This window comes from Phaethon aethereus (genome assembly GCF_964289735.1).
Source record: "Phaethon aethereus genome assembly, chromosome: Z".
Lineage (NCBI taxonomy): Eukaryota > Metazoa > Chordata > Aves > Phaethontiformes > Phaethontidae > Phaethon > Phaethon aethereus.
The window spans coordinates 28,982,949-29,008,343 of NC_138577.1; the positions used below are offsets into that span (position 1 = coordinate 28,982,949).

At 41.8% G+C, this 25,395-nt stretch overlaps 1 protein-coding gene across 1 annotated transcript in view; it reads right to left on the minus strand.

Annotated features, from left to right (window-relative positions):
• Positions 1 to 1,365: 1,365 nt before the first annotated feature.
• ANKDD1B (ankyrin repeat and death domain containing 1B) overlaps positions 1,366 to 25,395 on the minus strand; it is a 31,173-nt gene continuing 7,143 nt past the window's right edge. Inside the window, 11 exon segments of the mRNA XM_082013536.1 lie at positions 1,366 to 1,616; positions 2,338 to 2,536; positions 6,062 to 6,157; positions 8,826 to 8,924; positions 11,744 to 11,842; positions 13,412 to 13,510; positions 14,405 to 14,503; positions 16,338 to 16,436; positions 19,447 to 19,545; positions 21,240 to 21,344; positions 21,442 to 21,540. Of these exon segments, the coding sequence (XP_081869662.1) occupies positions 1,411 to 1,616; positions 2,338 to 2,536; positions 6,062 to 6,157; positions 8,826 to 8,924; positions 11,744 to 11,842; positions 13,412 to 13,510; positions 14,405 to 14,503; positions 16,338 to 16,436; positions 19,447 to 19,545; positions 21,240 to 21,344; positions 21,442 to 21,540 (1,299 nt within the window). The 3' untranslated portion in view covers positions 1,366 to 1,410.

Sequence of the window (25,395 nt, forward strand, 5' to 3'; positions counted from 1 at the left end):
AAGAATAGCAGGGTGCTAATGTTGCAGAACTTGATGCATGCCTGTCAGGATCTAAGGATTTGTGATCTTAGATCCCTAATTCCAAAACCGGAGGATTTACCAGTCTGTTCTTCATATTCCTGTGATGCTCTGCAGCCATGTCAAGAGGGCAGTTAGGCAAAAGACGTCAGACTAAGGTACAGATCATCATCTTTTTAGTACAAACGATAAGATTCAGGACAAAATAATGCTAGCTATATGTAGACAGACAAGGTAATTCAGTTCTTCCATTACATGATAAAACTATTGCTATTTTGTTATAGACTACAAAAATAGACATTTTACATAATTTTTCAGATATGAAATATATTCAATAGTGAGAAAACCTTTAAATATGTTCAACAAGACACTACCAAATATTAATTTGGAATATGAAGAAGACCTGTTAAGTATTAAATATCAAATGTTCTTTTTTGACTTATACAAGGTTATGCCGTGATGGAAAATTCTGTAGCCAGACACACATGGTTTTAGACATGACATTTTTGTCTATTTTCACTACATAAATCAAATGCCGAAGAAGAAAGACTTGTTATAATCCTAGCACTAATTAAACAAGAGAAAAGCCCTCTTCAGACAGGAACACTATAATCCTAGCAAGATTTTATAAAACCCTGAATCCCAAATGAGGCCAGTGCCAACCTTTTTCTGGAAGTGTTGATTTATACACGTAATTTTCACTTACTAAGTTTAATTTCTTTCAGGTAGAAAACTTCTCATTTACATTTCATGTCAAACACAAAGTAGCTTAATTTGCAGTTCCATTACAGAACTAGCGTATCAATGTTAAGCCAGATGTAGAAATTGTAGGGAGGTGGTTCTTGCTTAGCAGTATAGTCATAGATTACCAGCCAGCCATTCACTCTTAAATTCTTTAAATCATTGTATAGCAAGCATATGAGAAAGAACTAACAAATATTTCAGGTGTGCAAATTCTTCTGGCTTGGAAAAAGTCCTAGACTTGAAAATAGTTTTTTGTTTCCAGAAAAGAAATTATTTGTATTTGAAAGTCACTTTCCATCTGGCATGTAATTCTATCATATATGCCATGTTTTATTGATGAACTCATGAAATTGCACATTTTCTGGAGTCGATGTCAGTGCTACTTGCAGCTCTGATCTTCTCTGTAAAGTAAGAGGAGAAAATGCTCGCTTGAACTGCTCTGCTTTTTACAAGTTCAGGCTAATCTAAGTGAAGGATGAGTGAACACATTTCAACTGTGGTTGCAGGAGAAAGGGAGGGGAAAGCAAAGTTAGCACAAATCTTCCTTTAGAAATCTCAAGTCTCACTTAAATGCTCTTCAAGCAACCTCACCCTCCAGCAAGGGCAGATTCCCAGAAAGGAAGAGAGTGTCTTCCAGCTCCACCATAGTCACGCCTTCCCAGCACCAGCAGGCACCTCAGCACTGCACTGCAGTCTCACAGAGGACATGTGAGACAACTTACCAGCTAAAGACTGAAATCCTGCTTCCACCAAGTCTTCATAGATATGCTTGACAGGATTCTGATGAGCCAGCAATATACCATGTAACCAGATGAGCAACATTCTGTTTCCATGTTCCTTATAACTTTTTTCCCCTATGCAATACAGAAAGCATTTGTCTGTTCCATATGCTGGAAACAGTGTATTTTGTGCTTTTAGAGTCCCAAGAGGTTTTAAAACCTACTCATTTACTCTTACTTCCTTTCTCACCTAGAAGCAAAATGGAGACTGAGACTTACAAAGGTTTTTAAAAAAAAAAAAAAAAAAAAATCTGGTTTTATTCTAAGGCACCTGTAGAGGGCAGAGGAGGATTTTAATACTACTTAAAATTAATTTTTTCCTTTTTCTTTCTTCAACATGTGGAAATAAATATACCCTGGAGTAGTAGTAAACAAGTATAATGCATATTATAGAAATACTGCTTTCCCAGCACTTGAGATGCCAGAAACTGCTGTTTCATGGCAGCTGTGAAGACAGAGCATGAACAAGGTCTTCCTGTGTCACAAAGTTCCCCAGGCCCTCACTTGCAGTGTGACCAGCTCTTAAGACCCTTCTGTTCTGCTCACTGCTCCTGTTTTTGATTCCCAGAGATGAAGTTTCCTTCAGGCCAAGAGGGAGAACAGAAGTGGCCTGTACTTCTACAGCACCTCTTCCCAGGACCCAGGGACAAGGCTTGTGTCCATTCACCACTCCTTTTGATAATTTGGATAAGAGCAGTATGGCCAGTGTGTATCTGTGATACATAGTTTAAAAAGCAACTCTGCCTTGTGGTTTTTATAGCTTATATATTACATCTAGCCATGCAGATATTGTTACCTGTCCATTGTTCTTCAATAGCTTTAATTTGTTCATCTGTGAACTTCCAGAACAGGGCCAGTTTTTTCCATTCCTGGGGTTTTAACTGGTTGTATGCTAGATTCCAGAGGGAGGAACGGATTTGCTTGGTCTGTGTTCTGTGATCTTGTTTGAAGGACAAGCTGAAGTCTGGCCCATCATCACAATGAGCTAGATGTTCCTGAAAAAGAAAGCAGATGATAAATTCTGTAATGAAGCTGGGAACCTTTGCTTAGTGAGCCGTGAGCACTGTGTTCTGTACAGTCATACGTAGCTACCTGCAGGCGATTTGCTCAATGCTGGTAGAGGAGCTTGTGTTCAGCTGGTAGAGTTCTCTGGAAGATGTCTTAGCAAGGATGATGTAATTACAGTCTTAATAATAGAACAGAAGCTAAGCCCTCCTTTGTGTATTGCTGTGTCTTGAGTTAAATGTAAAATAAACTACTTACTTTCTCTAGCACACTAGCAAGTACTAGGCCTACACTGCTGTGCTCCTTGGCTCTACTTCATATACCACATTTTGAACGTGGCTGGAATTCAGCCACGGTTCTTATTCTTTCCTCTTGCTTCTCAAAATGCTGATCTCCCTCTGTGAAGGGGCTAGGCACCCTCAGCATGGCACTTGCTCAGGCTCTTCCCACCTCTGCCCCATCAGCTCCAACTGGCTGACATGAGGAGTACCTGCATCACTTGATAGCAGCGTGAGCCACCAGGTTTAGCATGCAGAGCCCTGTTCAGCAAAGCGTCTAAGCACCGGTAAGCACATGTGTGTTGAACCTGGATCTAGTTTTATTGCCTGAATAAGCAAAATCAGATTGATATCAAAACTGCAAGCATTTTACCCTCCAGATGAAAATTGATGTTGCTACTGTGTGAACAGCTCACCTGAAACAGGAGTGATGGTGTTGCCTCTTGTTTGGGCACCTCTGCAAAAGCCACACCTAGCAGTGATTTCAGCCCTAGCTGAGCGATGCCCAGGGAAGAGTCTCATTCCTAGTGCAAGTAAGCTCAAACTACTCTTCTATTTCATTTTGTTTATGCGCTAGTCCTGTTTCAAATCAGTCTCCAAAGTGAAAAATGTCTTCAGGAAGTTGATATAAGGTTACAGAGCAGATACTAAGCAATAAAGGAAATGGCAGCATAGCACATTTAAAAAGTGCTAAGCATAAAATACTCTGTTCCAGATTAAATTCAGAAAAAATACGACAGGGTTATTTCCTAACCTTCTGAGAGTCTTGCAAGAAAAAAAAATCTCAGTTCAGTAACTAAGCATCATCATCATGTATGTTTGCTTCCATTCTTAGTGCAGAATTTATTTCATGCTTCCTGACACATCCAAAGTGATGTTTAAGGACTTTCAACAGGACAGTTTCAGGCTCTCCCTGGTTCAGTGTTTCTCTTCTGAGATTTAAAAAAAAAACCACACCAAAAAAACCCAAACAACAAAAAACACAAACAAGCAAACAAACAAAACCCCTTTTTTTCTCCTTTTGCAGCAGCACAGCTTTCTCTTTGGTGCTGATTGTGTGTCTAGGTAATGGCAGGGTGGGACAGTTAACAGCAGGCCTCAAGAAGCAGTAAATAGAAAAAAGGGCAAACAGAGAGAACAAGACACTCTCACACACATTAGTATCATGTGCACTTCCTCACAGCAACATGACATTTCCTTTTGTAACCCAGGCCTTGTCACAGATGATAAGTCAGCTGAATGTAACAAAAAGACAGTTCTTACAATAATGGTTCAAAACTCTGTAGCTTCCTCTTTGCTAACACCACCTGAACAACGTCATATTCCATAAACTCCAAGATCTAAGCTGCTCCCAAAGGCTGTGCTCTTAGCTTCAGGTAATGGGATACAAACACTTATGTTTCTATTTCCCAACATCTGTGGAGCTCTTTCAGAAAACCATCTGTTTAAACATCTTTTCTTCTCCTCAGGCAATTCAGTAAACAATGCCAAGCGGTTAGGAGCGTTACTCGGCTCGCTGCTGTCAGACTTGTCATGTCTTCTCTGGCAACAGATGACTTCACTTCTAATTCTCCTTTAAGCCAAAAGAAACAATAACGTACCTGACAACTCCAGCTGAACTGACACAAATCAAATATGCACCACAACATAGGGAATTCGTGGAGGTTTTTTTCATTATAATTAATCTAGATCTGTGATTTACCAGCACAATGCCCTGCAACATTAAGTGTCACGGATTTGGACACACAGGGTCAGAGTGGGGTGGTAAAAGACTGGCTAAGTCATGAGTATGCTTACACCGGCCCAGGAGGCACTTGGCTAACCTGGTACAACAAACACTCCCTTGCAGGACTCAGGAATGAGAACAAAGTTGCAGAGCTGTGTGGCAGCTCAGCAATGAGAGCTGACAGTCAAGTGAATTCCTTTCACCAGTCCTTTTGCCCCAGCTTGCTAGCTCTGGTGCTCACAGAATTACTTACTCTACATAAATAAAGTGTGCTAGCATCTTCCTTCTTGCAGGTTTTAGGGCAGATGCTACAAGAGATGTCTTTTAAGGCCTCACTAAGACCAGTCTGTGAACTGGTCTGTATTATAAGACCAGTCTGTTATACTGGTCTGTATTTTAAACTGTATTGTGTTAAAACCCAGCAAATTTAATCAATTCTCAGGGACCCCACGTAAACCTATGGCTCCAAATAAGAAAAACTGAGCAAGCCAATACAAGACTGATTTACAGAGCATTAATATGCCCTAAAATGAACTTTCGCCATCCTATGAGATACCTCCCTTTCATCAAGTGTGTGGGTATAGCAGGTTCTTTGTGGCTCAATGCTACAACTGTCATTGATGGAATAAATAAACTTTCTCAGAATTCTAAATGATCCCAGTTAGGACCCTGTGACATGAGACTGAATTTTCAAGACCTGTCTGGGCTGGGGCTGAGCTTTAAGGCACATCTCTAGAATGGGCCTCACTAGCAGCCCAGCTCCAAATACTCCTTTGATTTTGAGGGGTACTAAGCTTAGCTTTTCTTGTCCAGACACTTACCACCTATAGAACATGTACAGATTTATAAGTGACGTGAGATAGTCAACGCAGGCCAAAATAATTGTCATCTACACTTTAATACATCTGACACCTTCCCTTTAGGGAGGGCCATCTCTAAGCAGCCTATGTTTAAATAACAACTAGAGAAAGAAGGTTGGAAATTCAGACAATCTGATGTCAATCTGAGCCGTGTCCTTCACACTTTTTGCCTGGTTCTTTCCCATTTCGTTGATTGCATTTTATAATTAACGTAGATAAAACAGAAGAGGGAGAGCCTGCCGAAGCAGCTAAGCCCTTACTAGCAAAGGACTGACAGACACCTGCACTCCTCCATTTTCCACCAGAGATTTTGCCATGCCAAAGGACACAAGGATCAACATGTATTCTGATCATCCCAACTCTGATGCTGATGGCACAGTTTGAATTTGGGTCAGAATCTCTCACCATCTCTTCATCTCTGTGTGTAGAGCACAATGCAGCAAAACAATAAGATCTGCCTATAATTTTACAGCTAGTCAGGGAGAAAACATGGATGGGGTAGAGACCATCTCGTTCCCAATCCTAACCTCAATTTATCAAGGCCAGTCTTGCAACCTGCCAAAAGGAACCACCTCAGGCAAAAGGCCCTTCAGGATCAGAATTAGCTTTTCCCTTGTAGTTCTTCTCAGTGTAATGAAAGATGTCTCTTACCTGTTTCATGGCATAATGCCTTTCTGCTTTAATGATCATATCTACAATGAGGGCATGATTGCTCCTTGATGCCACAGCTAGTGCAGTTTTTCCATGCTGAAAGCAGAGATAGTGTATCAGAACATTATCTCATATACATGAGGGTAAATATACCACAGAAGAAACACAGGAGCATCATTTACAGAGCCCCGTCTTTTTTTTCAAGAAGACACTACTACAATTTTACGGCTTCAGGGTAGCTACAATCAAAGTTCTTCTATCTTTTGCATGATTTGTATCCCCTCAGCCCAGAGGTGGTCAATTCTCCCTGCACTGAACTAAAGAATTTCTGGTGAGGTACAACTGCCGTCAGAAACCTCTTGCACTCAGACTGCTGCATACATCGTACCATCTTGTGCTTTCATTCCCCTGTTACGCTTAAATTGGCATTTCAGATGGATAGGCTGGCAAAGTTGGAAACCTCCAATTTTAAGGGCAAACCTGTGTCTTGTTTTGGATGGTAAGAGAAGCTGGCTCAGAATGAAAACAGGGTGTGGGAATGACTTTCTCATGACAACTGAAGTGACCGCAACTGAAGGTGATGTTTTGTGTGTAGTACAGGCAGGCAAAGGAATTAAAAGCCATTGCTTTAATTCCAGCTGCAGAGGACTGCTCAGTCTATCTGAACCCATCTCCACTATCAGCACTTTGATCTGAAGGCATCTCAGTGGCTCTACAGGGTTCTCTCTGCAATTATCTATCTTCAGCAGATATGCACTGAGTTGAACTGCCTCACATTTAAATACTCGGAGTATTCTCCACACAAAAAGTGCTAAGCATTCTAGAAAATTAGACCTAAAAGAAGCTAACCCATTAATTAGAAGGTTCAGTAATTAAATTATAATGCATTTCAACTCTCCAGCTATTATAAAGTTCCCTAATGTATACTTTTTGAGTTCTAGCTCCTGGCTCTGCTCAAGATCATTATAATTAGCTTGTTTTTAGAAAAGCATTGCATTTGAAACCAAGGAATTTACATTTCATAAAATCTTTACAGCATAAACATAATTTATATGCAGAGTCCAGAGACCACAAATGCTCCTTGGATCCCACCTCTGGAAGGGTGCTCTGCATTTCTCAGGAAGATGGGAGGGGGGAGCAGAAAAAGGGGGTGTTTCTGGCCTCCTGTACTAGCGCAGACACTGCTGGCGCCCTGCATGCACGCGCACCGTGGCAGTTTTGCACACAGGGAGCACTCTGCACTATCGATCACAACCAACCACAATTATATCTGCAGGTGGCAGGACGGAAGAGGTCCCAAGAGAGCATCTCATGAACTGTTAACAGCTTGCAACTCATGCAGATACACAACAAGCTCTGAAAACTGAGGACATTTGCTGCTGGGGGACGGAGGCCAGGGAAACACTGTGCAGTCAAAGCAGGCTCCCCTCTTTCCTGCCTACTTTTCAGTAAGGAAGGATGGAAACATTTTTGGCATCTGGGCACCAATCCAGGTCAAAGAAGGCTGTACTTGCAAATGTACATGGCATGGCCTCAGGGATCATCCAGTAAACAGACAAGGAAAAAGTAACTCCAAGAAATAAAACTAATGCAGAAAGGTGACAGAACTCGTGCTGGCTCAGAGCCATATTTTCATGACATGCCCTGAGTTCTGTCAACACTGCTGTAACACCAGGGCACTATCCAGCCCAAAGGCTTGCAGGTTCTTAAGATCAAAACAGGCAATAAGAAGTAATTTTCTGTGTTTGCCCTTAGAATACAAATAGGTAGAGACAGTTCTGCAACAGCTAAGACACTGTCTGAAGTGGACAAGACTTCATTCTGGGCTAGCCCATATGAGAACTTGCAGCTCACTGTCTAGTGTAGGCATGACTCCAAATCGGAAGGTTTAACTGCAGTGCAGCATCTTACCTCAGCCTCCCAAAACACACCGTGTCACCCACACTCAGTTCCATAAAGCTTTACTCTTCATCAGGAGAGTTTTATGCATGAAAATTACTTTTCTAAATAACTAGAGAGCTAGATTTTGCTCATGACAGATATCAAGTCTGTCAATTCAGTCATACAGAAAATCAGTTTAGTGGTAACAGTATAAAAAGGGCAGGCTCAATCTTGCAGTGATTTTGCAAAATTTGTAAAACCTGGATTTGGTACCCTTTCAAAAGCACTTCCCCGGAGACTCTTTGCTTTGGTACTTCTTCCAGCCATTGCCATTTTTGCCTGTCTTTCCAGATTGAACATCAGTAACAGGGGTCTAAGCACCCATCTGAAGAGATTTGGGGCAGCTTCCTAGGGACATGGAACCACCATTTCCAGATGGCCCAGAGTGCTAGAGGGAAAACTCACCATTGCTGCAATTAGTGAAGCTAATTGTACCTGTGCCTCTCCTGGCAATGAACCTGTCTGCAGATGCACAGCTACAACAGCCCCAGGCTGTTTTCCACTCCATAAGCCTGGTCCTTTTTTCCGTCAGAGGTGTCTGGCAGTGGGGTTTACCCTTCAAAACTACAGAGTTTGTTTCACATTTTTCACCCCACTGGCTTTCATCACATCTGAACTCAAAACCAGCTCTTCACTGAAACCGTTTCAGACCTCTGCAGGCTGCAGGTACATCAATATTAAATGGAGGCTTCCTTTGTAACAGCTAATAGCTTTACTTACGAAAGATGACTGGAAACAAGTGCTTACTGCATCTCTAGGAAGAAGGTTATAAAACAAAAAATGAAATCACATAATCCTTGCATGGGTGAGGAATGCAATCTACCTTATCCACGGTCTTGAGATCGCAGCCTGCCTTCAGCAGCACTTCCACCAGCTCCACATTGCCAAGATCAGCTGCCAGATGTAGAGGGGTTTCCTGCCTCTGGAATTAATGACACCAAATAAAAACAGTAAGCCAAACTGCCCCTTAAAAGCAGAGTGCTCACAATCTGAATCTAAAGAGGATTCACAAGAGACGGCCTTGGCTAGAAAACACTGAACAGAATGAAAGCATTTAACTTTTGAGCGATCTACCTGCCGGTGTTGTTTCAGGCGAACAAGAGAGCATGTGGGATCTCTGCAGGAAAACCAGACAGGAGTTCCAGCTGGCTCAGGAAAAAGTTGCTGTTATGCCCCTCTAATGTACCTAATGAGATCTCCCTCTTCCCTCTTAAAACAGTGTTTCAGACAGTGCTTCTTGTGACTGCCAACGCCCATCCATACTATCCTCTTAAGTTACCTCTTACCTGCTGAAATTCATGCAATGACAACTAGACATCCACTATTTTCAACACTACATTGTGCCACAACCCATAACAGGATTTGTTAGCCAGCCCTGCCACAAAACAATGAAATGGAGTGGAAGGTAGAATAGAAGTCTGCCTGCTCCATAATGAGTTCAGTGAGCCTTAAACCACACACAAACAAAAAAAGGAACAGGGGAAAAAAAAAAAAAGGGCATTAAATAAAACAAAACCATTAACAAGAAGTACAGCTAAAGGGCATTCAGCTTCAAGTCTAATCTTTGGGTCTGAAATGAGAGTTGTGTAGTCTCTACATAGCTGCATGTACCCAAATAAAACCTATTTATCTATCCTACTACAGAATACTAGAATAAGAAATTTGAGAAGTCTGTGGGTGCAATACAGCAGCAAATAAGATACACTATCATTTGTGGAAACCCTGCATATATGCATGTGTCCCTTAGTGTGTTTTATGTGACCCAGCATCCTTTTAAGTTAAGTTGAAGGTTTTGTGGCGCAGCTGACATACCTGAGGGACGAGATGCCATCCAGAGGGACCTGGACAAGCTCAAGGAATGGGCCCGTGTGAACCTCATGAGGTTCAACAAGGCCAAGTGCAGGGTCCTGCCCCAAGCGGTCGGGGAAACCCCCAGTATTGATACAGGCTGGGAGATGAAGGGATCAAGAGCAGCCCTGTCAAGAAGAACTTGGGGGTTCTGGTGGACGAAAAGCTGGACATGAAGCGGCAATGTGCTCGCAGCCCAGAAGGCCAACCCTATCCTGGGCTTCATCCAAAGCAGCGTGGCCAGCAGGTCGAGGGAGGTGATTCTGACCCTGTTCCCCTCTGGTGAGACCCCACCTGGAGTCCTGCATCCAGCTCTGGAGGCCTCAGCACAGGAAAGACATGGACCTGTTGGAGCGGGTGCAGAGGAGGGCCACCAAAAGGATCAGAGGACTGGAACACCACAGGCTGAGAGAGTTGGGGTTGTTCAGCTTGGAGAAGAGAAGGCTCCTGGCAGATCTTACGGCAGCCTTTCAATACTTAAAGATGGTACAGAAAGAAAGATGGGGACAGACTTTTTAGCAGGCCCTGTAGCGATAGGACAAGGGGTAATGGTTTTAAACTAAAAGAGGTAGATTTAGACCAGATACAAGGAAGGACTTTTTCACAATGAGCATGGTGAAGCACTGGCACAGGTTGCCCAGAGAGGTGGTAGATGCCCCATCCCTGGAACCCTTCAAGGTGAGGTTGGACGGGGCTGTGATCAACGTGATCTAATTGAAGATGTCTCTGCTCATTTCAGGGTGGTTGGACTAGATCACCTTTTAAGGTCCTTTCCAACCCAAACTATTCTGTGATTCTATGATTCTATAATTGCTGATTTTCTCTGTGAGATGGTTCTCTGAGTATTCAGATAGCAGCAGCATAGGGCCCAAAAATATCAGATTACGCTCAAGGCCAGTGCTTTTATCATGGCCTCCCAGGCAAAGCAAAAGAAAGTGATACACAACACAGCAAAAGCTAAAATTGTCATTAACAATTATAGGAGGTTTGTAGAGCAAAAAGGGTCAAGCAAATCAACACCAAAGTAAATACATCAGTATCACATTCAGCAAAAAGTGGCCTTCCATAGACGAGGGGATCCAGTACCTAAGGGGATGAGCAGTGGTGAAGGTGGTCTACAGCAAACTGGCCAACAACCAGCCAGGCCTCCAAAGACCACCAGCACCAACTAGAGGCCAAGCAAACCTGGTAAAGGTGGAGAAAACAGACGCTGGCATCCCTGTGTGGGCTTGAACCATCAACTTCTCAGTTAATGCCAAATGCACTAAGCAATTGTGCCACAGAGGCCTGTGACCTCATCACTCAGTGTGATAGTTATATGGTATGGAGCACCACTTCGGCCAGCTCTGGTCACCTGTTTAGTTGTGTTCCTTCCCAGACCTCTGCACACCCCAGTCACTGCGGGGGCAGAGTGTGAAACAGAAAAGGCCTTGGTGCTGTGCAAACACTGTTTAGCAACAGAGCAAACACTTGTGCCTTACCAGCACTGTTTTGGTCACAAATCTAAAGAACAGCACCCTACCGGTTGCTATGAAAAAAATTAACTCCATCCCAGCCAACTGACTCTGCAGTGGGTTTCCCTCTGAGATCAATACCGTTGAGACATTTCTGTCATTTATTACCCATGAATTGTAACAAACAATAAATTAAACCAAATATTTTCTGAATATATAGTGTTTGGTATCCTTATCTTGCACAAACAATACTACTAGCACAGCATGTGCCAGTGACTAATACATATGCACACACGTGAAGAAATAAGGAGAGAACTGCCTTCTTCCTTCCTACTTTTTTGTAGCCTGAGCTCATAAGGAAAAAAAAAATGATTTCAAGCAAAACCCACATAATCTCCACTTTACCAGTGAAGTTGTGTTAATTCCCAGTTTTTCTTACGTGATTTAAGGAGTTTATGTCATGATTGGCATCCAAGAGGATTTTTACTACCGGTAGATGATTATTGATGACTGCTAAATGAAGAGAAGAATTCTTCTGCTGTGGAGGGATAATAAGAAACTATTATACTTGTGTATATTCACTAGAATTTCATTCAAACAAAAAAGAGGTTCTTGTTAAAGTCTGCCCCTTGCAAAGACGGTATGCTCCAGTGGAGGTTTGAGACTGCAGAAAACACACCTCGAGGTGCAGAGTTATGCCAGAGCTGGCAGCCTGCTCCTGCTGCTGCAACACCTTCAGCAGCAGCTAGACAATACAGCTGAGAAACCTGGAAATGTTGAGTGCACTGGGTGCATATCAACGTGCCACCACTTAGAAACGCAGCAAAGTGCTCCTCTTATGCCTTCACACCTGGGATGCTGCTGCCCTTGGAGGACAATAGAGCTTAGGATAATGTTTCTGTTCCCTGAGAAAATTGTGTTTGCCCTTAGTTGGACAGGCTGGAGGCATAATATAGCTGTCAAAATCTACTTTCCAGGAATAAACTCTTGTCACATATTGCTGCTGTAAATATTCTTCGTACTAAACTGACTTGCTGTCATATTTATAAAAAGCAAACTATAGCTAGAAAGAAACTAAGGGGTTTTATTTGAGTGATTATTCATTAAAATAACTGGGGCACAGGTCCAACATCAGTCATGATCCAACCATTAGATTGGTAAGATCACTTTGCATGTTGAACCTGTGACTCATAAGTTTCTTTTTAAATACAGTTAAAAAACAATTCCATGTCAGTGCCCTTCACGGGTGCCAGACACCAGTTCGTTGGTGTCTTTATAAACCACAACCATTTCTTCAGGGCTACAGAAAAATAAAGCAAACTCTTATGCAATGCTGCACGGGAAATGTTTCCAAACATAAGTTACAATTTTATGAGCTGTTTCTGCTACAGAAGGAGAACAAGCAGCACAACAACTGCCTGATCTTTACAATAAATCATTTCAAGCACATCATAAATTGATCATCCTTGATAACATTATGCAACAGGCCAGTGATCATGGAAGATAAGTCATGAAGCCCAAATTTTATTTTCATCCTGTACTATAGAAGTGGAAAATAATTTCCTAGTCACAGAAAATCTCAGATGTTAACAAAAACTGTAATATCTAAATTGAGACAATATTTTAATATTAGGAATACAACTTTCTTTTTAAATCACAAAGAATGGTGGCATGCAGATTTTGAAGGCATAGGCTTTAACTGCAGAGTGAAAGCACTGAAGTGTTTATTTACCTTTTATTTACCTTTATTCGAAATCAGTAACAAGTGTTAATTCTTTGCACACAGGGAGGCCTGCATTACTCCTGCTTAGTTCAACCAGGGTACTTTGCTCATCTTCTCCTAACACCTGGTCCTTGGCTTACCCTGGCCACCTCTACACTGCACTGCACCAGTCTGCCCAGGTACTCACAGGGTTTGTGCAACAGGACCTTGTCTGTGTTGGTCCATACATAGTGCTGACCAATATCCATAAACCACATTATTATGTGTATAATAAAAAAATAAAGGAACTAGTCAATATCATTCAGCTGTCTGAATTCCCAGGAAAGGCTATAAAAGACAGGACATGCTGAATAACAGCAGAAAAATTATATTATATACACTCACCTCAGGTTTAGGAAGCAGGTCAATATTCTTATCAATAAGAAAAGTAACCAAGGATAGATGTCCATTCTGAATTGCAATCTGCAAAGCACTGCTATTGTTCTGAAAAAAATGGTACAGAGAGCAAAAACTTATATTTTTGTTGCTGAAAAAACAGTATTAAAGAGAGCTACAGGATAATATTTCATTTAAATTTGTGTTATTATCCCCTGCTCCCAGCAAACTCCCTTTGATAAAATGACATAAAATGAAGTGGATCAGCAGTTAGCATGATGTGTTTTTGTAAATACTGAAGGAACATCCCATTTTTACAGTATCACAACAAACATGCTAAACTCACCAGTATTCTACAGTGCTTTTCAATCTGTCTTAAGAAAGATAAATCAGCATTGTCAGCTATCTGCACCATGGACATCAACAATGCCAACGTCTCTCCTAGTCTGTTAGTTCAGTTTGACCCTTAAGAAGCAAGTACAGTCACAGTAACAAACTTCTAAAAATAAAGCAGCAGAAATTTTTCACTTAATAATTCTGCTAAAACAAACAAGCTGTCAGTCTGCTGGAATCATAAACTTCTCGCAGCAGACAAGCCAAGGCCATTCAACAGATGTGAGCTAGACTGGAGTCCAGGAACCAGATGTGAGAACAAGTTTGTCACCACTTCAGTCATACATGCTGCCAAAAAGGAGGATTTTCAGTTACCCTAGCTGGTTACATTTCCTAGCTGTATGTTTTACTATTGGACATGCAGTAAATAAAAAAGCTCCTCCACAGAATTCTGTCAAATAAATCTATGCTATATTTCTTCCACATCAGTTTTATTCTGTTAGCACTCTCCACATTCCCAATTCTATTTTATTAATTCATTAACTAATTAACTATTTCATAAAAATAAGCGGAGCAAATATACTGTTAGTACACACAGAAAAGAAAAGGTCCTTCACACAGCCCAGGATGTTCCAGTACCTGTGTGCTGCGGGGATACTGTGTACATACTTGAGTTAAAATGTTGATGTCACTCCCTGCTTCCAGTAAGAGTTCAGCACATTTGTCATGGCCTCCTTCAACAGACAAGTAAAATGGAGTTTCTCCATTCTAGACCAACAGAGAGAAACAACAGAGAGAAAATGTCTGTTCCAGGTTAAGCCACATGACTGTAAGACTGTGACACAAAACAGGTTAGCTCAACCAGACTCATCCAGCTCAATAGAAAAGGGGACATGGTCACAAGAGAACACAACCTGAATGCTCCTAAATTAACACTTCAATGAAATGGGAACTCACCAACACTTAAGTGACGGATGACATTTATGTCAACAGATGTACAGTAAGGTTTACGGTACAGATAACTATGTCATAAATATTAATCACGCTCTTTTCAAAGGAGATTACTAGCAACAGGCACAGAAACAAAGATGGTGGGTAGCAATTGCTGCCATTCAACATCAGGCAACACCCCTAGCATGCTAGCACATGCCATAAGTGCCAATTTCTGTCAGTCCATATGCCATGGATTTCTGACAAATTCCCAACTCTAGTGCTAGTTATAAGGAGAACTTTCATCAGAAGTGATTGTGCTGCACATTTATTTCAAATCTTCTCACCCCAAAAAAGTCTCCATGTATCCACAGCAAGTCTCTAAAGAAGTTACATTGGCTGCACAACAATCTAATCCCTGCTTCTCAACTGCTAAAGTACACAAAGGTTTACTGAAAGTTACTCTAGTGCTTCAGCATTCACAGAAGCATCAATAAATCCTGATTTTCCCTTGCTTGAACTCCTGACACCATTATTCTGGTAAACTTAATATATTGCAGTGCTTTGCTCATGCTGGGGGAAGAGAAATCTGTGTACCCACAGACCAGAACTTCTCTGGCTGGACAGGAAGGTCACACCATTAGCCACAGCAAGGCAGGGGGACAAGCAGCACAAACTGTGCATAAGCAACAACATTGTTAGACAAGTCTGGGAAACACAAGGGCTTCACATTTCAAAGGGGCTTGTGTGCCTCAAATCTTACATAGCTTGAATAACAGACAAGTTGGATAAGAGAAAGCCCCTTGACCCATAAAACTGTTTCTGATTGAGGAAGGCAAGGACCTTGGATAGCAGTGAGTGTCCCTTACTCATGTTGCCTGCTAGGCCAGCAGAACAGCCTGTCAACCACGCAGCAGGCGTCTGCCATAGGAATGCTGGCCCATGACAAAGTGAATTAACTTGCCCTGTTCATTCCAGCTGCCCCACAGAAGCAGAAGACACAAGGACCTTTTGCAAAGCAGGAATGCCGAGCTGAGTGCTTAGTGTGCATTTCATTCTGCCACTCCTACTTTAAGCCTTAAAGTTAAGCTCATGAGTGCATCAACTCAGGGATACAACTTTCACAGCTAATATGCGATTTATGAATATGCTGGCTGAACTCGTCAACACTAACCCGTGAAAGAAAAAGTGCATAGACAGTGGCTGCAGCCAGTTTGGTCCAGGCAATTGAGATCAGATGAACAAGGTACAAATCTGAGACCTCATTGCTGAGGTTCCTATGATGGTATGTGCCAGCTATGCATGATGAACCACCTCAGGGAACAGCCTGACCAGAGACAGTAAAAGGAATGGAATCACATGGCCAGAAATGTTGGAGGACAGGAAGCAAGGTGGAGGTTAGGCCCTCCTGTTTCCTTCTACCAGTAGTAGTTAGGGTTTGCAAGATGGAGGGGAGACTGTTGTGTGAGGGACAGAGGACAGAGAAAGAGACATTGAAGGACATAATGGAGCTGAATTTATTGGAGGAGGAGCAAGGAAACAGGATGCAAACAGAAAAGCAGCAGAACAAATAAAGTCTACTCAATGCAACATTTATTCCTTTAAAATGTTATTTTTACTTGCTTTTTCAAATTTCAAACTTTATGTCCTTCAATAACTTCTGTGTCCTTACCTGATTGAGGTCATTTATTTCCTCCCACCGTTCAAGCAGAATTTCTACAACTTCTCTGTGACCATTTTTGGCTGCTAGATGCAATGCTGTGTTTCCTTCCTTGAAATTAAAATGTCAAAAAAGATATTTAAAAACCCAGAATAAAGTTGAAACATCATGTAAAACCAACGTGCACTTAAACACAAAGCCTTTGGTCTTTCCATCTTTCTTCTACATATACAGAGAAGGAGGCAGATCGAAACAGCATGTTCCACGATTCAGACATATCCAAAAGGAACCTTTTCATATATATGCAGACATGACTTTGATCTTGTTGGTTGTCTCATATTCTGAAAAATGCATTGTATTAGCAGAGAAAAAGACCTAAAATTCTAACTCCTAAAGAATGAATCAGAAGAAAACTTTGGACACTTGTTCCTACAAGGATGGGGACATCAAGCCCCCAAAAGCACCGATTTAAAGATAAATGGCCAAAACCTAGATAAGTATATCTAATCTCATAGTGGCTTTGATACTGATGTCACAATCTTCAATCCTCTTAACCATCAGTGCAATTCCTCACTAGCTAAGAAAGAAAAAAAAAAAAGCACACCAGCATGCAAATAAAAAAAAAGAGCAAACTAGATGATTATCAGGAAGAGCAGCAGCTTTTGATCTAAAAGACAATGCTGGCACAAGAACAAGTATAAAACTGGCTAGAAACAAATTTATGCTGGAAAGTAGGAGAAGGATCCTAACCCTCAGGGAAATGAGGGTCCAGAACAACTTTTCAATCAGAGCACTGTGGAGGTGGAGGGGCAGAAAACTCAAATACATTTTAAGAAAAAGTATGTTTGTTAATTGATGGTTACAGTGCAATTGCTTTCAGTGACCCATGAGATGAGTTGCTGTCCTAGTTTCTTACTTATCCTTTAGCATCACAGCATTCACCTCCCATTATTGCTGCTTTACATATTCAGCCTGATTGATAGATATCTGGGACAACACTGTAATTTAACTGCTGCTAGTACACTACTTAGCACACCAGAGCTCCAGGTCGCAGTGCAGCTTTTAAAGTATCATCAAAATACAAAAAACCAAAAAGCATAACTTCCTGGGTGGTTGTTTACATGGTTCTATAAATGCAGTATCATAGAATCATAGAATAGGGTCCCTTCTAACACATAATCATAAATGTGTTAGAAGGGACCTTAAAAGGTGATCTAGTCCAACCACCCTGAAATGAGCAGAGACATCTTCAATTAGATCACGTTGATCACAGCCCCGTCCAACCTCACCTTGAAGGGTTCCAGGGATGGGGCATCTACCACCTCTCTGGGCAACCTGTGCCAGTGCTTCACCATGCTCATTGTGAAAAAGTCCTTCCTTGTATCTGGTCTAAATCTACCTCTTTTAGTTTAAAACCATTACCCCTTGTCCTATCGCTACAGGGCCTGCTAAAAAGTCTGTCCCCATCTTTCTTTCTGTACCATCTTTAAGTATTGAAAGGCTGCCGTAAGATCTGCCAGGAGCCTTCTCTTCTCCAAGCTGAACAACCCCAACTCTCTCAGCCTGTCCTCATAGGAGAGGTGTTCCAGTCCTCTGATCCTTTTGGTGGCCCTCCTCTGCACCCGCTCCAACAGGTCCATGTCTTTCCTGTGCTGAGGCCTCCAGAGCTGGATGCAGGACTCCAGGTGGGGTCTCACCAGAGGGGAACAGAGGGTCAGAATCACCTCCCTCAACCTGCTGGCCATGCTGCTTTGGATGAAGCCCAGGATAGGGTTGGCCTTCTGGGCTGCGAGCACACGTTGCCACCTCATGTCCAGCTTTTCATCCACCAGAACCCCCAAGTTCTTCTTGACAGGGCTGCTCTTGATCCCTTCATCTCCCAGCCTGTATCAATACTGGGGGTTTCCCCGACCACTTGGGGCAGGACCCTGCACTTGGCCTTGTGGAACCTCATGAGGTTCACACAGGGCTATTCCTTGAGCTTGTCCAGGTTCCTGTGGATAGCATTTCATGCCTCAGGCATGTCAGCCACACCACGCAGCTTCATGTCATCTGTAAACTTGCTGAGGGTGCACTCGATCCCACTGTCCCTGTCACTGATGAAGATATTAAGCAGTACTGGTCTCAGTACGGACTCCTGAGGAACACCGCTTGTCACCGATCTCCATCTGGACACTGAGCCACTAACCATTAGCCTCTGCATGTGGCCATCCAACCAATTCTTCATCCACACAACCGTCCACCCATCAAATCCATCTCTCTCTGATTTAGAGAGGTGGATGTTGTGGGGGACCATGTCAAAGGCCTTACAGAAGTCCAGACAGACGACATGCATAGCTCTTCTGTTGTCCACTGATGTGGTCACTCCATCCTAGAAGGCCACGAGGTTGGTCCGGCAGGACTGACTCTTGGTGAAGCTATGCTGGCTGTCTCAAGTCACCTCCCTGTCCTCCATGTGCCTTAGAGCTTCTAGGAGGTTCTGACCATTTTACAATTTTTAATGTATTTATCCTTCCAATGCCTCAGATGCTGAGAAACACTGACATGTTCATTCCACAAACAGTGAAGTAAGGAGTAAGGAAATTTAAGGGCAGACCTTGAAAGTTATTTAGGCACCTTGAAATGCAATGTCAAAAGCAAACTCAATCAGATTGAAGTATTTAGGCACTTCTGAAAAATCCCCATGTATGTTTATTTACCTTCTGAAGTATTTAAACAACTTTGAAAAATTAGTCATGCGGGACTTAACAATGACACACAGACACAGCCGAGCAGAGCGAGAAACTGGGAAACATGATCTCCCAGTACAGAGGCTGGCACGTTAGTCACCAGACCTTCCCACTTCTCCCAACAGACAGCATATGCTAGTCTTGCTTTACATGAATTATTAATGCATGTGGAAAATTCTCTTGGCAATTAGACCAGAAGTTCCACTGTCCTCCCTTAGTTACCAAAAAATCATCATCCTTTTATGTTTGTTTGTCCAATATATATCGCTGCCAGCACCGTGACATCTGCACAGTTGATTCACATCACTTGGTTGTGTAGTAACTACACTGAAACAAAGTTATCTTTCACAAGCACAATTTTAGTTGTACTTCTGTGGAAAAGAAACCTTTACCTTATCTTTTTCAGACGTAAACAGCTTCAGAGTAATCAAATGGTTTATCATGTCAACATGGCCTTTTTCAGATGCCAGAAGAAATGGCTTTTTACCTTTCTAGAAAACAATTATGGAAAGAAACACAGTGTTATTGAAAGTAAAAATACTTTGCTTCCAGTTACTAGATAAATGTGTACGTGTATTCTGCATAAAAATTTGTGTATCATATGACTAAGTAGATTAACAAAAAAGTAGATATACACAGGAAGAGTAAGAATTTTTTTAAAAGGTGTAATATTTAGTTAGTGTAAAGAAAGAGATTATACATCTAGCATATCCTAAGGAAATATTTGAAAACTGTTCAGAAATGGTAACAAGGTAGAAAACATGCTCAAAATACTTAATTCTTAATTCTGCAGAGTATAAGAATATTTAACAAAAGAACTGTGTCATTAAAAGCCTGAGGATGCTCAAAAACAGGCAGTAAAGAAGTTGCAAGATTTATTTCCATGGCTTAACATGTTTGATCTGAATTCTGCAAGCACAGACCAGAACAACCATATCTCAGAAGTTTCATCCAGGAGGCCTGAATATAGTGCTGTACATTGTGGAGTTTTTTTGGTGGTGGTTAACAGAAACTTTTCCAACTGTTTGCAACTCAGCTGCAGAAAGTTATCTTGACATTAAACCATACCACTGGTTAGACGGCCTCCCTACCTGATAGTGGCCTATATTAAATGCCTAAGAAAAAAAATGCAAGCAACTAATAGATGACTATGAAATAACCTCAACATAAAGAAGATTCTTCTTCACCTTTCCTTTCCCAAGGTGTAAAACAAAGATGTTTGTTTTGTTAAATTAACTCTGTTTTGTCAGCCTTGTCACATGTAGAAAGAATTCAGAATTTCGCACTGTTGGGTCAATACAATTCAAGACTCAAAAACAGGATAGAGAAACTTTGTTCTTTTGGTGATGGATCCTACAAGAATAAATTTTCCTCATGTAAAAATAAAACATCCTACTTAGCTAAGTAAGCCTTCAAAGCAAGATTCCAAAATCATGGGAAGGAAAAATAAAACACAGCAAACCTGATGACTACAAGGCCCTGGCACTGTTGAAGAGTTGGTGCACCTTTGTAGGGTGAATGCACATAGTTTTATGTTCTATGTTAGCAAAATATGCCTGTGTTGGCCACAACTGGCAGGGTTTGGTAAGGGCAGGGAGCTTCAGGGGTGAGCTGTGTAGGAAGGACATCAGAGACTGCCCTATGCTGGTCGCAGCCATTTCCAGCTGGCTTAACAACGGATGAACCTGACCCACCATGTGTCAGCACTCAACCCATCAGAGGAGCACGATACCTCTGTGAAAACAGGGAGGATGCACAAGGGGAGATACAGGAGGAGCTATACTTGCAGGATGACTGCAGCCCAAGGAAGAACCCTCACTGGAGCAGATGAAAAGAGTAAGAAACAAAAAGCAGGGGAAAAAAAAGGAAACCACTGTGGAATGACACCAACCTACTCTGCCTTTCCCTCACGTCACTGATGGGACTGAGTGTCGCATGCAGCAAAAGCAAGGGGAGAAGAGGTTTCTGAAGTTCAGCTGAGACAGGTAAAGAAGTAAGGTGGTTTTCCCTAAGCGCTTGTCTGGCTGTTTGTCTTACTTGTTTCTCAATACGCAAATCAGTAATTAAAAGTTTATATAACTGGCAATAAATTAAAATTTATTGAAATTTCCCAAGTCAAGATTGTTTTGCCCAGAACAGATGCCTCATGACATGAAAGAAATAAACAAAAAGAAACATACTGTACCGCATCAGGCTTGTTCAAGTCATTCAGATGAAGATCTTGGAGAAAATAATCAACAATTTTAATGTTGTTGTTCTGAGCTGCAAAGTGCAGTACATTCATTCCTTCCTGAAAAACCATAAGCAAGTCTGTAAGAACAAGTTTGATTTTTTTTTTCCCCAATATAACTATGTTTAGAGTTGGTAAAAATTTGTCATCAACAAACCTCATTCTTAGACTTTTGATCGGCTCCTGCTTTAACTAATTTTCGCATTACATCCAGATTTCCAGCCCAAGCTGCAAGATGAATCACTGTCAGGCCATGCTTCAAATAAAATTATAAAGGCAGAAATTACCACCAAATACCTCACGCAATTTTTCTTTAGATCTTTTTGATTAATTTAGTGTATGAGTGTATTCTGCTCTGCAGGCTCTTAGAAAATCAGTATTAACACCTGGCAGTGTGAGTGGGATTCATCTCACTTAAATTAAGCCAAATATAATAGAATAAGACCTAGCTAAATATTCAGGCTGCCCCCCTTCTTGACAGAAGGTCTGGCATCTCCAGAGGACTGATTCCATTTTAAGACGATGGGATTAAATACTACCTGGAAATTATTCCCTCTCTCCAGAAACTAGGTAGATTAGTTAGCATTGGATGTGGTGGACAAAATTTCAGGTGATGGTATGTAATGACTGTATTTCCATAATTCTCTAGTTAGCCCTCTTTTTTAAGGTTCTCTTCCCTCAAATTCTCTAAAAAGTTTTTCTCTTATAGGGACAAAAAACCTGTGGTTAACTTCTTAAAGCCAAAAGGAATAGAGATAAGAAAATTCCAAACAGAGTCTCCTGTCTTGGCCAGAGAACTCTCTAGCTTTTCCATACCTCTTTTTCAATTTGTGTGTGCTGTGTCCAGGTGCAGCATCATAAATTATGACTCATTGTGCTAAGTGCTGTGTAAACACAAGACATTCATAGTCCACCATAAAAGCACCTGGACTAAGAGATGGAGGCAGAGGAACCTAAAGGATAAAGGCATTTCCTTAGCAGTTATAACCCTTCCCCAGTTTCTCCTCTGTAGATGAGGAATAAATAGCTTGAGTCCCATCTCTAATGGAGGATAGGAACAATTTTTATGCATGTTGGTATAACACTTTGGATAGCCGGATGCTTGCTGTGACAGGTACTTCAGGATACTACTCACAAACTAGTCACTGAATAACAAAACAGTTCAGGCTGGAAGAGGCCTCTGGAGGTCAGACTCCCACAGCCTCCCACTCAAAGCCTGTCTCACTGGATCGGCTTGCTCAGGACTTTCTCCTGTCAAGTTTCAAACAGACCTAAGATTGAGACTCCACAAACTTTCTGGAAAATCTGTTCCAGTGTTTGACTACTCTGACAGTGAATTTTTTTCTTCCTTGTACTTAACTGGGACCTCCTGTATTGCAATTTGTAACCATGTCCTGTCATGGTGCATCTCTGAGAAGAGACTGTCTCTGTCTTCTCTATGCTCACCTCTTATGTAGCTGTAGACATTCGTAAGGTCTCCCCGTTACCATTCTCAGCAGACCCAGCTGTCTCAGTACTCCCTTGTATACCATGTGCCTAATTGTCCTAGGACCTCTGCAGTGGAGTCACTCCAGCTTATCAATGTCTTTCCCATACTGGGGAGTCCCAAACTGGGCACTGCAAGCAGTAGTTGCAGTGGAAAACAGTGGAGAGCAATATGGAACATGCATCTGGTGCGCAGGCTACAAGAATAAACCTGGGCTTGGGCAAAATTTGTGACTGTGGCTCAAAAGTCTACCCTGAAAAACCTTCCCAATGAAGGGTTACCAAAAAGTAACTAGATCTGTTAGCCTTACACAATGAGAAGATTAGCCTGTTGGAGGAGAGGAGAGAAATTAATGTCTATCTCAACTTTCGTAACAGTTTTGACACTGCCCCCATGACATCCTTGTGGACAAACCAATAAAGTACAGGCATAGGCAAACAGATATACCAAGGTGTACTGAAAGCCAGCTGAACCGTCAGGCCTGAAGTGTTCTGGTCAACAGCATAAGGTCCAGCTGGAGACCAGCCACTAGTAATGCATGCTAGGCATTGATTCTTGGTCCAGTACTTTTTAATATCTTCATTAATTACGTGAATGATGGGGCAGAGTGCACCCACAGCAAATTTATAGATGATATTAAATTGGGAGGAGTGGCTAGTGGACCAGATTGGTGTGCTGCCACTCAGAGAGACCTCAATAGGCTGGAGAAATGGGCTGACAAGAACCTCATGAAATTCAACAAGGGGAAATGCAAAGTCCTGTACCTGGGGAGGAGCAACCCCAGGCACCAGTACTGACTGGGGGCCAACTGCCTGGAAAGCAACTTGGCAGAGAAGGACCTGGGGCTCCTGGTGGACACTAAGTTAAGCATGAGCCAGCAATGTGCCCTTGCAGCATACAAAGCAAATGGTATCCCAGGCTGCATTACGAAGAGCACTGCCACCTGGTCAAGGAAGGTGATCCTTACCCTGTACTCACTGGTGAGACACACCTGGAGTAGTGCCCAGTTCTGGTCTTCCCAGTATAGGAGAGACATGGACATACTGCACAGAGTTCAGCAGAAGGCCACAAAGATGATTAAGGGATATCTGACATATGAGAAGAGGTTGAGAGACCTGGGACTGTTTAACCAAAGAAGGCTGAGGTAGATCTTATCATTGCATACAAATACCTGGAGGAAGGGAGTAAAAAAGATGCAGCCTGGTGCTTCTCAGTGGTGTCCAGTGACAGGGAAAGAGGTAATGGGCACAAATTGAAGCACAGGAAGATTCACTTAAAGGTAAGAAAAAACTTTTTTACTCTAAGGATGATGAAACACTGGGATCAATTGTCCAGAGATCTTACGGAGTCTGCATCCTTGGAGATAATCAAAACCAACTGGATGTAGCTCTGAGCAACCTGCTTTTTGTGACCATACTCTGAGCAGGAGGCTGGACCAGGTCATCTCCACAGTTTTGCACCTCAGCTGACTCCATGTGTCAGCTTTTTGATAGGGAGGAGGGTGGGAGGAGAAAAGGCACAAGGGTAGCAAAAAGGTAGGTTCAGGAAAAGAAAAAAAAAAAGGGGCAAATAAGGTATAAAATCAGCTGGAGAACAAAAAAAAGGAAGGATCTTGTTATGTTCACAATTGTGTGATTGTGGACTCCTGCTGATGGTGGTGAAGGTGACCTGCAGACCCAAGCAATATAGGAAGGGACCACCTTGGACTCTCCTGCTGGACTCTCCATCAGGTCCATGTCTGAAAGAATTCAGATGGTAGGCTGGATAAGAGGGGATAAACTTGTACCTTGATATTGAGCGCAGAAGGACAAGTGACAGAATTGCAGCTTGGTAGCATAAGATTTCTTTGCAGTAATGTAATTGTGTATCAATGTTAGTACTGATAACAAGCAATAGATCTGTAACTTAGCCACTGGAACTTGGAGTGATGTAACTGTGAATTAATACTACTACTAATAGTGGTGTGTTTATTAGCCAATTAATATATCATTGGTTTCTTAGAGATGTGCTGATTAATCAGTAAGCTTCTTAACTATCTCCATGAGTTATGTCATGTCTCTGATGTAAAGGTGGGAGCACCACATATCTGCTGCTGAGAACACTACTGTGTGTTTTTAATCAGTTTACTTTTTCTACTGAGAAATGTTAAGCTTGCTTAAGACTTTGCACTTATTAATACAAAAAGTAGGGCAGAAGCTGAAATGGAGTAAGAAATAAAGTCATCGTATCTTCATTCTCTTATCAATAGCAAGATCAAACTGATTGCCGGAGTACGAGAATCACCATCAAATAAATATGTAATGTCATAATATTTAAGCTCTGTAAGCTAATTACGACGGAGTGTTTCCAATAGTCTTTCAACAAAGATGATTAACAACATCTAAGAATTAAAGACAGATAATAATTAAAAGATAATCCTTAATTAGAATGAGATTCTGAGTGTTTACTAGAACCCCAACAAGGGGTGTAGGTCTATATTTCCAACCTGGGTTCAGTGTACCCTATCAGGGCAATTAAAGGACCCATAAAATCTTTTGAGCCATATTATTGCCTCAACAAAACTGGAAGATAGCCACTGAAAAATAATTTGTCATAAAGAATTATCTACAATAGTTACAGAATAAA